The sequence below is a fragment of the Myripristis murdjan genome, chromosome 6 (genome assembly GCF_902150065.1).
Source record: "Myripristis murdjan chromosome 6, fMyrMur1.1, whole genome shotgun sequence".
NCBI classification, from domain to species: domain Eukaryota; kingdom Metazoa; phylum Chordata; class Actinopteri; order Holocentriformes; family Holocentridae; genus Myripristis; species Myripristis murdjan.
This window is the reverse complement of record NC_043985.1, coordinates 22,240,234-22,256,210: the sequence shown is the minus strand read 5'-3', so window position 1 is coordinate 22,256,210 and position 15,977 is coordinate 22,240,234. Positions and strand designations below refer to the sequence as shown.

Genomic DNA, 15,977 nt, shown 5'->3' with positions numbered 1-15,977 from the left:
ACAAATCAACCTTGGCTTGTGCTGAATCCCCACAAATCCATGGCTGTGCTTTCATATCTTTACATAAGATCCGCGCTATATGTACCTAGAGGAAATCTGCTGGCCTCAATCCCAAAAGAATTAGAAATGCGCAGGCATCCTCGCTTGGCACATGCTCAAATTAAGTACCTAGGGATTCAAATCCATGGTGCTTCTCACTGCATAGACAATGCAGGGTTTGATGTCATAGATGTAAATGGGACTTTGTGTTACCACATTAGTGGTAGTCATAGTCACTGATCAGCAGCAGTGAAAGTCGTGTCTGATGTGTTCACCCTCTCTCTAACAAACCATGATATGCCCTCCAGATAATATGCAAAACGTGAGCCAAGGTTTGCAACCGAGACAGAACGAAAAAGAAAGGGGGTAAAGATAGCACAGCAAAGCAGGGTGTTATTATTTTGCATTTCTAAATTTGAACATGCCTCACAGTCATAGCGGTCTAGCAACCTGACTTTGTTATTGCTAAATTCTTGGTGCTCTCATATTTTTCTCAACTTTCCTTTCAGATTTCCCTCTAGAAGGTCACCATGTTTCTAGTTCTACTATGAGATAAAACAACCGGTAATGGCATTTCAGTTATGCTGCAATAATTAAACAAAGCTTTGCATACCAATTATAACTATTACATCATTACTGTACACGATAAGTAGTGGAGTGCTGTCTGATATTGCAAATTTACCCTTCATTATATAGTGGCTTGCAACTAGTAACACATCTTTATATGTGCAAATGACTGCTAATGGAGCTTTTCTCTCTCTCTCTCTCTAGCCGCTGGTGTCATGTCCAGATCACCCTTCCCCTTGCCTCCATTGTTGTGATTTTTTTTTCCTTTTTTCTCCCTCTCTCTGTCCATTATCGTCCCTTTTCCACTGTTCTTTCTGCTCTTTCACTGATGCCAAAACTGTATCTGAAAGAACTGGGTCACATAGACACACACGCACACGCACACACACACACACACACACACACACACACACACACACACACACACACACACACAGGCACATGCACACACACATTCACCATGCAGTCATATAGAGCCTGAAGTTATATTTAATACAGCAAGCTGTAAAACAGGGCCAAAGCAAACGTCTCCCTTTATCACATCCAAGCAGATGAAAGCCTTTGGTGTGCGCAGCGTGGTGATACTGCGCCGCAGTGTGTCTGTTTGTGAGCAAGTCACCACTGCCCACTTAAGGTTGCGCATATGCATGTCAGCCTTTTTGCACAGCACCAGCCATTTGAATGTGTTTGTGTGTATACATGATGCTCAGCCATTTTCTCTGTCACTGGGCTTTTTAATTGGTGGGGAAGCTTTACCCTAAATAGTCAAAAAGGATTATTCCACTTTGCCTGTGTCCCAAAAGAGGGACAAACCCCCTTTCTCCTCAGTTTACAATTCTTTCTGTTTCTATCTTTGCTCTCACTCTCAGAGGACTCTCTCTCTCAGATGGTGAGGGTCAGTCTCGGTCTTTGCTGACATGGGTTAGAAATTCCTTGAATTCCACTCCTAATGAGAGCGCTTGCATTTGTTGATAAAGCCATTTTGAGCACAAGGATTGTGTGTGTGTGTGTGTGTGTGTGTGTTTGCGCACATGTCCATACATCAGCTCTGTGCTTCTGGATCAAATGAGAGCCCTAAGGTGATTCACAGTACGGAAGAAGCTTCTCAGCAAGGACAGAGGACAAAGCGAGGAAGGGGTGGGGAGGAGGGGGAGCAAGTGCACCAGCAGGCTAACAAGAACAGTATAGAGGTTTAGCACAAACAGGTGAGCATGATGTCATGTTTTTAGGACTTTTATCTCAATGAAACACTGTCTCAGTGATCAGGGAGGCGAACAAAAGGTGGATCTGGTTTGCCAGTGTGTGTGTGTGTGTGTGTGTGTGTGTGTGTGTGACTCATTCACTGGGGAGGGATCTTTTTCTCAGACACCTCCTCTCTTCATTTATAATTTATATGGTAAGAAATCACTGTAAGACCTGGCTGACCCTGTGCTCTGATACTGCTGGCTCCATGCACGGAGAAAGGCGGTGTGAAAGCGACCGTTTTCACTCTGCACTGACACTTGAATCCTTCATGTATGTATAAATGTGCACCTGATACTTGGAAGTCTTCACAACACACTCATTCCATAACTTTAGAACGTCATTGCAAGGTCCAGTTTGGTTTACATGAAACTGCTGCACTGATTCCTAAGATAATGTTTGATGTTATGTATGTTATGTGCTAGTGTGCACAGTATGTATTTAGGAATCTATGCAGTATGTATCTTTAATATATAATGCACAGGTACATATTTAGATCTATTTTAGTATATATGTCTATATATATGTTATTTTTATACAGTTGTTATCACTGATGATCAGGTGCAATTGTCAGAAGATTTTCTTGAGATTAATAAAGCCTGAGTGAATAAATGTTTGTGTGTGTGTGTGTGTGTGTGTGTGTGCATACGCGTGCTCTCTTAGACAGTACACAGTACACACAGTACACCTATTGAGCCTTGTTGATTGATGAATCATCATCCTTGACCTCTCTTTATCTCTTTGTGTTGCTTCTTCTGCTTCTTTCTTTCTCATAAACAAACACACACACACACACACACACACACACACACACACGCACAAACACACACACACACACACAGAAAGAGAGAGAGTGAGACAGAGAGAGAGTCTAGCTTGTGGTCCAAACTCAAGGGCACAGTGTACTGCAGAGTGACTGAACTCCGGTGACCTCTCCCCTATCCTGTGAACGGATAGAATACCAAACACTCTAATCATTTAACGTGCCGAATATTAAACAGCCCTGTCCGCAATCTCCTGTGTGTGTGTGTGTGTGTGTGTGTGTTGGTGTGCGAGTGTGTCTGTGTGTGTGTGTGTCACAGTGCTAATATATTCTGCTGGCCTATTAAACATGTATCCTGAGACCAGAACAGCAAGGGACAGGAGTGAGGGGAGGTTTTTGGCATAAAGTGCCCAAATCCTCCCTGCTCTCCTCTGATTTAGCACTCTGTGTGTGTGTGTGTGTGTGTGTGTGTGTGTGTGTGTGTGTGTGTGCGTGCGTGTGTCCTTCAGGGCCTCCAAGGCCCTCTGGTCCAATTACAGGGGCAGCCACAGAACGACATCATTCAGAGCACCGGCCTTACAGGAGCTTTGTGAGCCTCAATCCACATAATAATGCTTAGGTTTTTAAAAGCACCTGCTTCTTTTGCTGACTGACGTGCATACCGCCTCCCCTGTCAAACACACATGCGAACACACACACACACACACACACACACACACACAGACACATCCTCATATACACTCCCACGTGCAAATCTAGTCATATGCACAAAAATGTTTGACCAGACACTCCCCCGTGATCTCCAACTGAAGACGCAAACAAAAGTTGTCATGGCAACATGTGAGGGATCTCGGCGTCCTGGCCATGTGAACACTGCCAGGAATGTAGGGCGCTTTGGAAGAGGAGGAGGAGGCACTGTAAGACAATGTTAAGCAAGACTGGTAGGTATTGCCTAGGGATACAAACTTACAGTAAAAAAGCGTGCAGTGAAAGTTTGCCTCAAACAAAGTGATACAATCTAGCTGACGAGAGTTTTATCATCGCTGCGTGGCAGAGATGAGGGAATCCTTCACTGAACAAAGTCATACATACACCAGTGTTTATACAAAGGAACCCTCCCCACCCAAACACCTCCACATTACCCCCAGGCTAAACCGGCTCAAGTGACGTAAGGCGGCTTATGTGCGACTCTGTAGTCATGACAGGTCTATAGAAAAGAAACACAAATATGCACTTTCACAGAGAAGGCAGGGAAACAGAGAAGACATTGGGGGAGAGTCTAAAAAAGGGTTAAGCAGACGAGTAAGGCAGAGAGTGGGAATAAACTGGAGATGAAGCAGAAGCAGGCAGACAAAGAGAGGCAACACAAAAGAGAGAGAAGAAACAGAAGCAATAGAGAGATAAGAGGAGACTGCAAGGGGCGAGTGTGTCTGTTAGTACATCTGTGCCTCAGACTTTTCTCTGATCTCACCCCAGGATCTGCTCTGAGGTAAACTAATGATAACCAAAGATAGACCGGTGCAAAAGAGTTCTATCTCCCTCCACAGGCTCTGTCCCGCTGCCTCTGTCTGGCCTCCCTCCACTCTGCTCTACAGTGGGGATTTATCCTCCTATGGCTTTGGCTCAGTGTGACTGTGCTCCATTACTACACACTTGATTCCTCTGAGCCAGGGTAATGAAAAATGACCCAGCTCATCTGCAGGGAGAGCCCCTTGGCAAGTGTTTGTACTGTGTGTGTGTGTGTGTGTATTTCCTCTTGCCCAAAGGGAATCCCATCATTGTAAAGGTACTGAATCCCTTCCATTTGGCCATTTTGCCTCAGGGCAAGCCAGAATCTGAAGGGGGGGAGGTGGAAAGCTTGCGCTCAATAAATAAAAACACATATTCAATCATACACTGCAGTTACAGGTGAAGACTGAAATAATTTTTATATGCCCTCTGTGTTACTGTTTCAAGTTTTTTTTCTCCCCAAAAGCACCTCTGTGCTGTGTACTATGTTCATAAACCTTCAAATTCTTTCTGAAATTAAGAAAGTCTCAAGTGAAAAAAACACAGGGAAGACAGCCGTGCATACCTTATGTGTATGTGTGTGAATAGCATGCATAGTTGTGTACATTTATGTGTCCAAATTATAAATGTACAATGTAGCCTACAGGGAAGTACTTAAGATAGAGTGCTTGTAAGAGTGAGAGAGGGGTTAAACATATCCGAACGGCGCTGAAAGAGGTATAAAGGAATTTATGAGAAAACAAGACAGCGAACATGCGGATCTTCACATACTTCTCTCGGAAGGATGACTCATAATGACGGATGTTGCACCAGTTGTGTCCCTTCCTCCCAAGAGGATTATGGGGAATCAAATGACCAAGGGCCAGCTTCTTCAGACATGCATGTCATATCATCCGTATTTCTTCAACATCAAAGAGATCAATCTCATGCTGTTCTGTGTACTTTTACAGGATGACATACTGTGATCAAACTGAGGTAGTTATGATGCGTCTCTACTCGCCGTCTTGCCAGTTACAGTCCTGAATATTTCATTTCAGGAGGAAAATGATCCTAATCACCTATATTCATCTCTGAAAGTTGACATATGTACAAGCCTCTAAACCTCTGTTCTGTAAACACACGTGGACACACTGTGAGTGGATACAATATCCATGCAAACAGAGGATCTAAGAGTTCGTAAGAGGGATTTCCTCAGATATTCACCAGATTCCCCCTGTAATCCTCTGGGATTACCATTCTATACGGAGGCCCTAACCTCTGAACTTAAAACACTATAAAGCTGTATACCCCATCACTAATGCCACAGTTAAACCTATCACTTCACCCTATAGAGGAGGACCACCCCAGAAAACCATATATCATGTCTGCTCTGGCCGCTGCTCTCCACAGCTCAGACACACTCAGAGGATTTAGGGTGGGATACCATCCAGATTTATCAAGTCAGCCGCCCAGCCCAGGCCCAATAAAGCCAGCCAGTGTTTTATTGTTCCAAAAAAAAAAAAAAAAAAAAAAAAAGTTATGTTTAGCAATCTGAAGACTCTCCAACATGGCAACCGATATCTGGGAAAGTGTTTTCCCCTTTTTATATGAAACAGAGCCATCATCAATAATCCTTTCTATCGTAAATATTTTTGCAGGTCTTGCAACAGTAACAAATGATTTCCCTGGTACGCTAGCTGCAAAAGCCAAAAGAGAAACCACAGCCGGTTCCAAATGGGTCCAATGCTGTGCCTCAAAGTAAAGCATTTCAGTTTCGTCCTTTGGGACATTCAGCATGTGTATTGTATGTGTGCTTGCGCATGTACGTGTCCAGAATTGATAACGGGAGTGGCCATCCCGTGGGGTAGCGTGCTATATTCTCACATTACCAGAGAAATTAGATTCTGGCATGACTAAGAAGCTTATGCCCTGCAGTAACTAAATGACATGGACATGGCACATGGAGGGAGAACGGAGGGGGGCACAGAGTCTTTTAAATGTTTTACGTTCATCGCAAAGGGAGTCGTCAAATATATCTACATGAATGATAAATGAAATCTGAATCATAATCTATGATTTATGGGAAAGCAAGTAAGTTGGGGAATTGAGTGGGGAAATAGGGTGTTTCCCACCATTAGACTGTTGATTAAACACACACCTATGGCTTTTTTTTTTTTTTTTTTTAAATAAAGCTTAGATGTGAACAGACTTTGGCCCTCTTTCATTTTCTCTCTCACACACACATGCACATACACACTGGGCATTTGATAAACTTGGGAATGGAGCAGTGGAAATGTTTTCCAGACGAACTATGCAAATAAGACCTCATCCCCAGGGAGATACTGTAAACGGTTTCAACCAACAGCAGAATCTACAGAGGGGTGTTTGTGTGTGTGTGTGTGTCTGAGATTGTGTGTGTGCGCCTATGTGGGGATATCAAACACAAACATGCCTCCGGCTGGCTGTAAACAAATTAGAAAATTACAAAAAATAAACAAAGCCCTGGAAAGATTTGAAATGGAGACTGTTGTCCATTCTGGCACTCTACCCCTCCCACCAAGGAAACAACACTAAATCTCTCACGGTTGGTTCTGGGAAAGGATTTTCTCACATAAAAAAATCCTGACTTTGGCAAGAAGAACAGAAACGGCCGCCAGAGAGGGATAGTGATCGGAATTCTCCAGTAGGGAGTCACAAGTTCAACTTCACCCCCGATCCAATCATTCTTTGGCTGGAAAACAGGGAATAAGGAAAGAAAGGCTGGGAATTAGTGAGCAGAGGCAGATTTCCTATTCTGGATCCTTGCCTCTCTGTCATAAGTCTATTATCAACAGCAGATTCAGAGGAATATGAGAACAAATGGATGATAAATTGAACATGTAAGTCATAGGGACTTTACAAACTTCACCGGGTTCAGCCGTGTCCTGATTCAGAGCGGCTTCTGGCAGTCACACACGATTCTTTGTCCAAGAAATCCACTGGCCTCGAAATACCATGATTTGACTGAGCGCCCGCAGCTTATCAAAGCACACACAAAAGCAGAAACAGAGCAGACACAAACGCACCCAAACATATGAGGATTGTGTGTCTTGGTTATAGTGGGGCTGTGCAGCACTGGTTCCTATCATAATGGAACGGGACACATCCATGGGAGCCGAGGGAGATGATCAATGAGAAAGCTATTTTCACAGAAAACAACACCAGACGAATTTATCAGTGAAGGGCCTTGAGCCTACAGACTGAAGCAGTGGTGAGGCAAGGTAATAGATGTGTACAGATTATGCTAAAACACTGACAGATTGTTATGACTAAAACATATTACCTTAACAAGATTACAATTTCTACATACAGTGTAAGTTGGTGTGATGATTGTGACATAATTATTGCTTGGTTCTTAAAGGACCACACCAGTGTTTCTGCATGTTGTCATGGTTTTAGCCCATTTACTACAATGCACGAACAGGTAGGCGTGAGAACAATATTTTTTATTTAGCCACAATTTAACAACTCGATTGAAAGCATTAAAATTGTGTTTTGAGACAATTACCGTGTGCTGACTCAAATTCATTAAGCAGGGAAGGGGCATGACCATGTCGGTATTTAAAAATAAGTTTTAGGTTGGAATATCTTGTGAAGCATTCAAAAATATTGGGCGTCTCCAAGACATGAGAGTGGTGCAATCATGATTTTTATTGTCTGATTATGTAGAGATATGATGGGTTTTATAGTTGGGTTTACAGCTTATACTTGACTATTTTCTGACTGACTATTTTACAAAGGATGCCGTCTTTTCAGTTGTTTGAATGTGTTTTCCCTGCCTCCAAGCAGACAATTATTTCTTTTAATTTCAGAGTATTTCGAAAATCAAATTGCAGAGCATTAAAATTTCCTACAGATTGGTCATCCATCAAAGTGAATATTCTGCTTGAGTTCATTTATGTCAAAGTTGCTTCAATGCTACATGATAAGCGTGTCTGTTGACATGTTAGTGAGAGGGTCTGTACTTAGCTGGGGTATTGTGCCCAAACATTGTAGTATTACTTTAAATAATTACCTAGAAATTTAAATAAAAAAAAAAAAAATGGAAAAAAGCCCAGCAAAGTTTAGTATGCTTCAGAAAAATGGTATATGGTAATGCAAAATAGTATAATAAATGGCTTAAACCCACAAAAACAGTGGTATAGTCCTTTAGCTAAGTATAGAAGTTGTGAGTCTTGTTTAAGAACAACTTTACATGTCCCGTTATAAACTTAAGTATGAAATGATGGCTTGTAGCAAGTCTGTAACGCTTGAGAACTGCATTAGATAAATAATTTATGTGATATTTGGGGGGGCGGTCTGGCTTCCTGTGTGTGTCCTTTTATAGAAACTTGACAAAAAGAGAGGAGAGCGCTAGTCAAGGGTATGCAGGGGCAACAGTGTTGTTTTTCACAACAGTGATGTAAATGCAATGGCAAGCAGGGTGAGAAATGACAAACAATTACCAGGAGACACTGCCAAAACACAGCACAGCACAACATTGCCCTCAGATGCCTGTTGGTGCTAACCCTATTTAAAGGGCCGTGCCCCCAGAGAAAATGTGTGACTGAAGGCTGTTGAGCTGACATTACTCTGCCTGATGTGGGAATGTGTGAACACAGTGGTGTGTTCTCTCACGAGAGAGAAAGACCATGGCTGTGTGAGCAAGTAAGGATTTCACACATATTCCAATCCGCTAGTTAATGCCACATTTCACACACATGCAGGGTGTAACACGGGTGGTCAACACGCAAAGCACATGAACTGCAGAATCATCACCACAACACACTTAGGCGCAGCAAAAAAAAAAAAAAATCACGGCTAGTGCTTTGATTGAGGGCCTGTTGGCAATGCAAAACTATCCTGAATGAAAAAGAAATAGGCAAAGCAAACAGTGAGGGGAAAAAAAATAATAAAATGAAAATTTGAGAGAGGAAAAAGGGAGGTGGGGGCAAATTTAGGTCAGAGCAGGAGGAGTAATGTGTTTTCAGGAAAGACAACAGGCTCAAGATGTGAAATTGAAATAGGCTTGTGGAGACAGGAGTAGGGAAAAAATCAACAGACAACAAAACAGGTAGGTGCAGTATGAAAAAAAAAAAAAAAAAAACAGCTCTGGGCTGTGGGAGTAACACCGTATTCTTAAGTCCCTTGCTCTCTATCGGTTTATCTCTCTCCTTTGTCTGTGTGCCATTTGTGTGGGACTGGGTATCTCATTAACAATAATAGAGGAAGCAGAGAGCAGAGGCAGTGCAGGGAGCCAGGGATATCCCCATCCTGCAGACCGCAAACACATTGACCCCTCCTAGCCTGCCTCTGCAACTCCCTCCACTATTAACCGCTCCACCTTGGACCATACCACTTCTTTAACCCAGGGGAAGACATTGTTTTGAGCTCATCAAGGACTCTGGCAGAGAGTGACTGCCTGGGGGGGGCGTTCAAAGACCCCTGTTTGGAAGGTGTTAGGGTGGTCCCTTTTAAAAGTTTGTGTGTTTTTCTAAGTTAGGAGGGGGTATCATGAGGCGTGTGTCTTAGGGAGGCCTGTTATTTTACTTTCCGCTGATTGTGTTCCTCCTCCCTCAGGGTTGCAAGGTTACGCTTAAACTTAGGACTCGCACACAAAAGCACACATTAAGATAAAAGTCCCAATAACAATCCGGCAAATTCCTCTCATGAGACTGAAGGGGGAATTGGAGCAAAAAGACAGGAAAAGGCGAATGGTGTGAGTGTTGATGCTTGTGTGTATGTGTGTGTGTGTGTGTGTGTGTAGCTCTTCATTCATACTGTATGGCTGTTTGTCTCCTGTGCTTTTTGCCATACAGCAACAGGCTGGGTGAGTCTGTGCTCTCTTTGTGCTAGTTTGGTTTGGCCTGGTGCTGCCAGCTGCATACAGGGCAGGTGAGATGCCTCAGGAATACTAATGGCTCACTGAAAGCACTGAGTGCAGATTCAGACATGGCGAGACGAATACTGATCAACCATTTTGCTGAATCACAGTTAGACAAACACCAAGCACTATGCAAAAAGGCACACAATTGCAATGAGCAAAGACCAGCTGGACACCGTGAAAACCTGTGAAATGTTTTTTTTAACTCAAGGTGATACTGATAGTGAAACAATAGCGAGGTAAGGGAGATGAATGTGTAAGGTGATGGTTGCATGGTGGCTGTGGAGCCCATAAAACACTGTCTATGTATGTTTGTGTGTGCAAGTTTCCCCTTTCAGACAGCCATAGGAACACTTAGGACTACGGTTACCAGCTCCATGGTGACAATCCTAGCAACACCATGTCCTGTAAAAGCTCTGAATCCCTGAATCCCCCCCCAAACAAAGGCGAAAACAACAAAATCCACACAGCAGCAGCAACAACAAGCAAATCAATGTTCGAACTGCATTAGATGAACTTGAAGGGGGACCACACTTTCATGCATCATAGTAACACCAGCTTGTTCTCATGCCCACAGATACACAAATACAGTCCTTGGCCTGGCACATGAACAGTGTGGCATAAAACTATGTCAGCTTTCCTGTCCCATTTCACTTCCAGGGATAGATACTACAGCAGCTAACCCAGTTCTGTCCCCCACTCTTAATGAAACAAATCAGTCATGTTTAACCCTGCCCCCTGTCTCTGGCTCTGATCCATAGTCTGGAGCAACACCTGTCCGCCAGCAGATCAGCTGCTGATTCCAAACCTGTCTCATTTTGTCCCAAACTGTGGATTAATTCCTTCATACCAGTGCCCTATATCAGACATCATCCTGTGTAGGGGAACACAGCAAGTAAAAAGAGATTAAGTCCATGACAGTTTATTTCAGGTGGAGTGCCACTGCTGAGTGAAACACTGAGCCAGGAAAAATATTTTGGTTTAAAGTGGGAACAAATTTTATGTATATTATTGCATGTTTCACTGCACAAGCATGTCTATGCATGTTTTTTTTTTTTTTTTTTTTGTGTATTTGAGGTGCAGCCTACCTGGTAGAGTGGTCGTGCAACACACCTGTGTGTGTAAATGAGATGCAGAGGAGTGGGAAGATTCCTGGCCTGCACACGGAGGCGTCGGAGGGCCGAGGAGGTGAGAGTCCACAGGAGACCCTGCCGAGTGAAGACAGCCTCCTCTAAACCTAACAAGACTGCCTCCATCACTGCACTCAGTGCTCGGACTCTGGGGCAGCACACAGGTTTACCTCCAGAGTTAAGCCCAGCAATATGAGCTGATATTAGTGTTATATCCACAGGTAATACACTCACAAATCTAAAGTTATTTGCACAGGTGAGCAGTGACAGGTAAGAATCCAGCGAGGCCCAGGTAATGAGAAGGTGTTACCTTCTGTGGTCCTCTTGATACCACTTAGCTCCAGCAGATCACTGGGTCGTCCCAGGACGTGAGCCAAAGAGAGACAGGTGAACCATGAAGCTTTCTCCTCCTCCTTCTCCTCATGCCCCCCTGCCTTTGTCCCACTCTCTGTCCCTCCGGACTCTCCTGGGATTCAGCGGTCTGATGCCTCCTCAAGGTCAAACCTTGCTAGTCATTCTGTCCAGTCCCACACAGCTAGAGTAGTCCCTGCTGACTCTCTCTCTCTGCCCCCTTCTCCTTTCCTCTCCCTCTTCTCTTCTCACTGAAGGAATGCTGTCCAGAAGTCCGAGCGCCACAAACACAAACATTCCCATTAAGGAAATGCAGCCTGGTCTCTTACTCTCTCCCCTCTCCGGTTGTTGTTTTTAAAGCGATATGCGCTCTCAGAGCACTGCAGCTGACATGGAGAGCAACCAGACAAGTGCTAGGCAGAGAAAATAGATGACAGCACTCTCTCTCTCTTGCTCTCTCCCTCTCTCTCTTTTAGTGCACAGAGGGATGTGCTTACAGGCTCCACACCTTCTCACACACCTATTGCTTCAACTGGACACTCTATATGCCTGCTTGTTATTCTGAGCCTGAAAAGAATACGCACACACAAAGAGACACATGCACGCACACGCACACACACATGCACAACTAACACAGCCATTGAAGTTAAAGATGCTGACATTTGCTCCCCAAAGAGATGACACAGTGTGTTTCCTGTCTAACACTGGAATTTCAGCCAATGCATCTTTAAAGGAAAGAAAATTTCCCCACAAACCAGTATTTCCCACAATGAAGTATCCTAATCTGGCCTATCATGAGTCATGAGTCCCAGACCCATCTGCCATCCTCTGCCAGCTATACTATAAAGGCACGGTATTGTTGCATACTGCAGAATGTGGAAACGGGGTAAATATGATTGACTAGGTATCTAAGAAAAACACAGTAGCTCAGCTGAGATTACAATCCACAATGAAGCTTATCTCACATTAGCTTACAGCCACCAATTTGAAACAATGGCCACATGGAGGCAACAAAACCCCCACACGCAGGATGTGCCAAGCTTGTGCCTATACCCATGCCAATCTGTGTTAAACTCTTGGTTTATGCAACTGCTCCACAAATCAGTGTTTTTTTGTGTCATGTGTGGTATGAATTAGAAATACAACACAATGAAAGACAGTCATTTGTTTTTCCTCCAAAAGCTGTCCCCTGATGCCTCTGACTCACCCAGGATTTCTTATCTGTCCCTCTAAACATTTTCAAGAACATGAAAAAAAAGCTTTGCCTGCCCAATAGTTTTATACCTCTGAATTGATTCATTTTTTCCACTTTCATCAGCAATTCAACAGAAAGCCTTGATCAATAGGGAATTCAATAACTCAGTACAGTACAGTGAGTCTTTGCCTCCCCACTAAACCCATCTGTTCAGTGGGCAGATTGAATGGCTTTAGCCCACGCTGATTCATGGAGGGGGTTGATCGATGCGAGGGGTCACCGCTGTACTGCTGAGTCGGTGCATGCGTGTGCGTGCAAAGAAATTGCACCGTGACGCTCATGACATTTGTTTGTTAATGAGCATCAGTGTACACAAGGGTAAATTATTGCCACAGTGTAAAACGTCTGTTGTATTGTAGATTGGAAAATGTAAAAAAGAAGATATTCTTGGCTGTGCAACAATAGGAAAATACTACTTGTGGCGTAGGTGGTGCCTTAGGAGTGGGAGTGATCTAAATTTCATTCTCTCTCTCACCCCCTCTCTCTCTTTCTCTTCCTCTCCTTCGTCCGCTCTTGTCCTTCCTTGTCTGTTTTGCACAGATGGCTAATTGAACAGGTTGCCAGAGGTTCATCGCTAAACCGTACACAAAATCCAAACTCCCCCTTAAACATTTACCGAATCATTTGGGCAATAAGCGTGCATCCATTTAATTTTACTTTTTCAAGAACCATATGGTCCCAGCTCCCTTGATTCAAGCCAACAGTTTCCAATTTCTTTCTATCTCAGGGCCTCAAGGTTGCCCTCTATTCCCCTCAGCATCTTGAGAAACCCATGAGGAATGTGTAGCGTTCCTGCAGTGTCAATTTTCCACTGGGTGATCCAGTGGCTGGTTTGCCTGATGATGCGATGAGAGCCGGAGAAGTTCACCTCTTAGCCACTGTAATTTAGGAGGGGTGTAAATATTTGTTGTGGTGCCAGGAGGTGTTCCCATGGCTCTATGTGTGTGCACTGTCCTGCTGAATCATGGGAAAGGTCACGCAGGCTTTCATGATGTATACACTCAGCACCAGAGTGTCAGCTGGCCGACTGTTACCATAGCGATACTATAGAGAGAAGACACGGTTTGGGATATTTTTCATGTTCAGGAACCACAAGATCACTATCTCAAAGCCACCAGGCCCCATCTGAAATGAATTTGCTCAAGGGATCTTGATTTGAAAAGCTATTTTGGCTTGTGTTATGTATTAATTTGTTTAAATGCCAGACATGACAACACTGACAAAATGGTGAGATTAAAATAAAGGTAAAGTACTGACTCGCTGACTACATTTTTTTTTGTATTATAACAATTACTATGCTGAAATTAAACTATTCCTCATTTTGTAGAGGGCCCCTGGAAGCTGCTCAAGGACCCCAGGTCTCTTTGAACTCTTTGAAAAGCACTATTATTCCACACACACATACACACACACACACACACACACACACATAAATGATAAGCAACAAATCCAGACAAACTACCCACACACTCCGATTTGAGTGTGTGATCCTGGAGCCATCACAGTCCCGTATAAATCACACAGGGATGGGAAACAGGAAATCCAACAGTAAACTCTCTTTCACTCTCCCTTTCCCTTCTTTATCTCCTCTTTTCATTATTCTCTTGCAGCCTCAGAACACACAATCTCTCTCTCACTCTGATCTTCTCTCAGGCACGTTATACTAGAGTTCAGACAACTCGGAGAGAGAGAGAGAGCAGTGGAGGGAAATAGGTCACAGACACTATAAATTCACAGGAACATTCTCGTGGAGGCACACTGGCACACAAACTCATGTACGCAGAAGGCTGAGTACAAGAGAGTGCAAAGTGTACATGGCAAATAATAAATGCTATACATGCATTCTCTTAAACAAATGTCTCCAAACCCTCTGATTATTAGTGACAATAAACCTGCTCCTGGCTTTTGTGGGCGTACTTTGCTCTCTGGGTGTTCATTTTCCACTGTCACCGTGACAGAGATTATAGGTGACATATGTGTGTGGACCGGGTCTGAAATTAGATTCAGATCAATCTCGTTTAATGTGATTGTATTAGAGGTGCGGGGAGGAAAATCAATGAAATAATGTCATGTGGCTGGGGAGAGAGGGAGAAGGAACCAGGGAGGTTGCGTGTTTGTCTGTGCCATAAGATCAGTTTCTACATTGACGTGTGTGTGTGTGTGTGTGTGTGTGTGTGTGTGTGTGCTTGGAATAGTCAACAAGAGCGTGATGTGTTTACAGTGTGTGCATGTGTATGTGATGGGTGTCCCATGATGCAAACCTTTGAAGTATCAAGACTCCTTACTCTCGTAAGTATAGATGTTGACCTACTTCATATGCTGTTATATGCTTTAACATGCTACACACACACACACACACACACACGGTTGCCCACTCACCAAACACACACACACGCACACACACATTCACACACTCAACCTAATCATTCTCTGCACTTTGCCTGGCAGATAAATATTAATGAGGATTACAATGTTACTGCAGCACACCCACGGGAGAGCAGGATACTGGAACAGCATCATTCTCCCTCTCTCTAACCCTTTCCCACTTTCTCTCTTTTCCATTCACACATGCACGCACGCACACACATGCAAACACATGCAAACACACACACACATGCACACACAGACACTCTACTGGTAGCTCCAATGTTTTCTTGGAAGTCATTACCTTTTTTTTTTGCAGCACATCTCTTTTCTTTCTGTCTCCCACCCTCTCTTTTAACTCTCTGTCATAGTGACGTTCACACACACACAAACACACCCACATAGACACACACACACACACACACACACATTCTATGAATAAACCCCTTCATATGAGTGAGTCACAGTGTCTTGGTTCTCATCGAGTCGTGTTATCTCTGTCTAACAAAGGGCACAGATTGTGCTGGGATATTTAAGGCACATTTAGGGGGTCTCCACATCCTGTTTTGGGGGAGATGGAATTCAGCCGACCCCTTCCCATCACCCTGTCTTTCTCTCTTTCCTCTTTTGTGTGTGTGTGTGTGTGTGTGTATGTGTGTGTGTGTGTGTCTGTATATTAATGTATGTGTGTGATTACATGATCCCATGCAGTCATGTCTGAGAATGGAAATTGAGTAATGAATATGTGAAGTAATTAGGGATCTGTTCTGAGCTAAGCATGAAGGCAGGGGAAGACGGGAACAAAACATGCACACACACACACACACACACACACACACATACACCTACACACTAGAGATGTTGGCAAGGGACAGA

General features: G+C 43.7%; 1 protein-coding gene across 6 annotated transcripts in view; it reads right to left on the bottom strand.

Annotated features, from left to right (window-relative positions):
• frmd4a (FERM domain containing 4A) overlaps positions 1-15,977 on the bottom strand; it is a 67,674-nt gene that overhangs the window by 45,550 nt on the left and 6,147 nt on the right. For 4 of the 6 annotated variants that reach the window (XM_030054665.1, XM_030054666.1, XM_030054667.1 and 1 more), the window contains exon 1: positions 11,090-12,224. The exons of the other annotated variants lie outside the window; for them this stretch is intronic. In XM_030054665.1, the coding sequence (XP_029910525.1) occupies positions 11,090-11,257 (168 nt within the window). In that variant the 5' untranslated portion in view covers positions 11,258-12,224. Of the gene's footprint in view, positions 1-11,089; positions 12,225-15,977 lie in introns of those variants that run through there. 6 annotated transcript variants of the gene reach the window in all.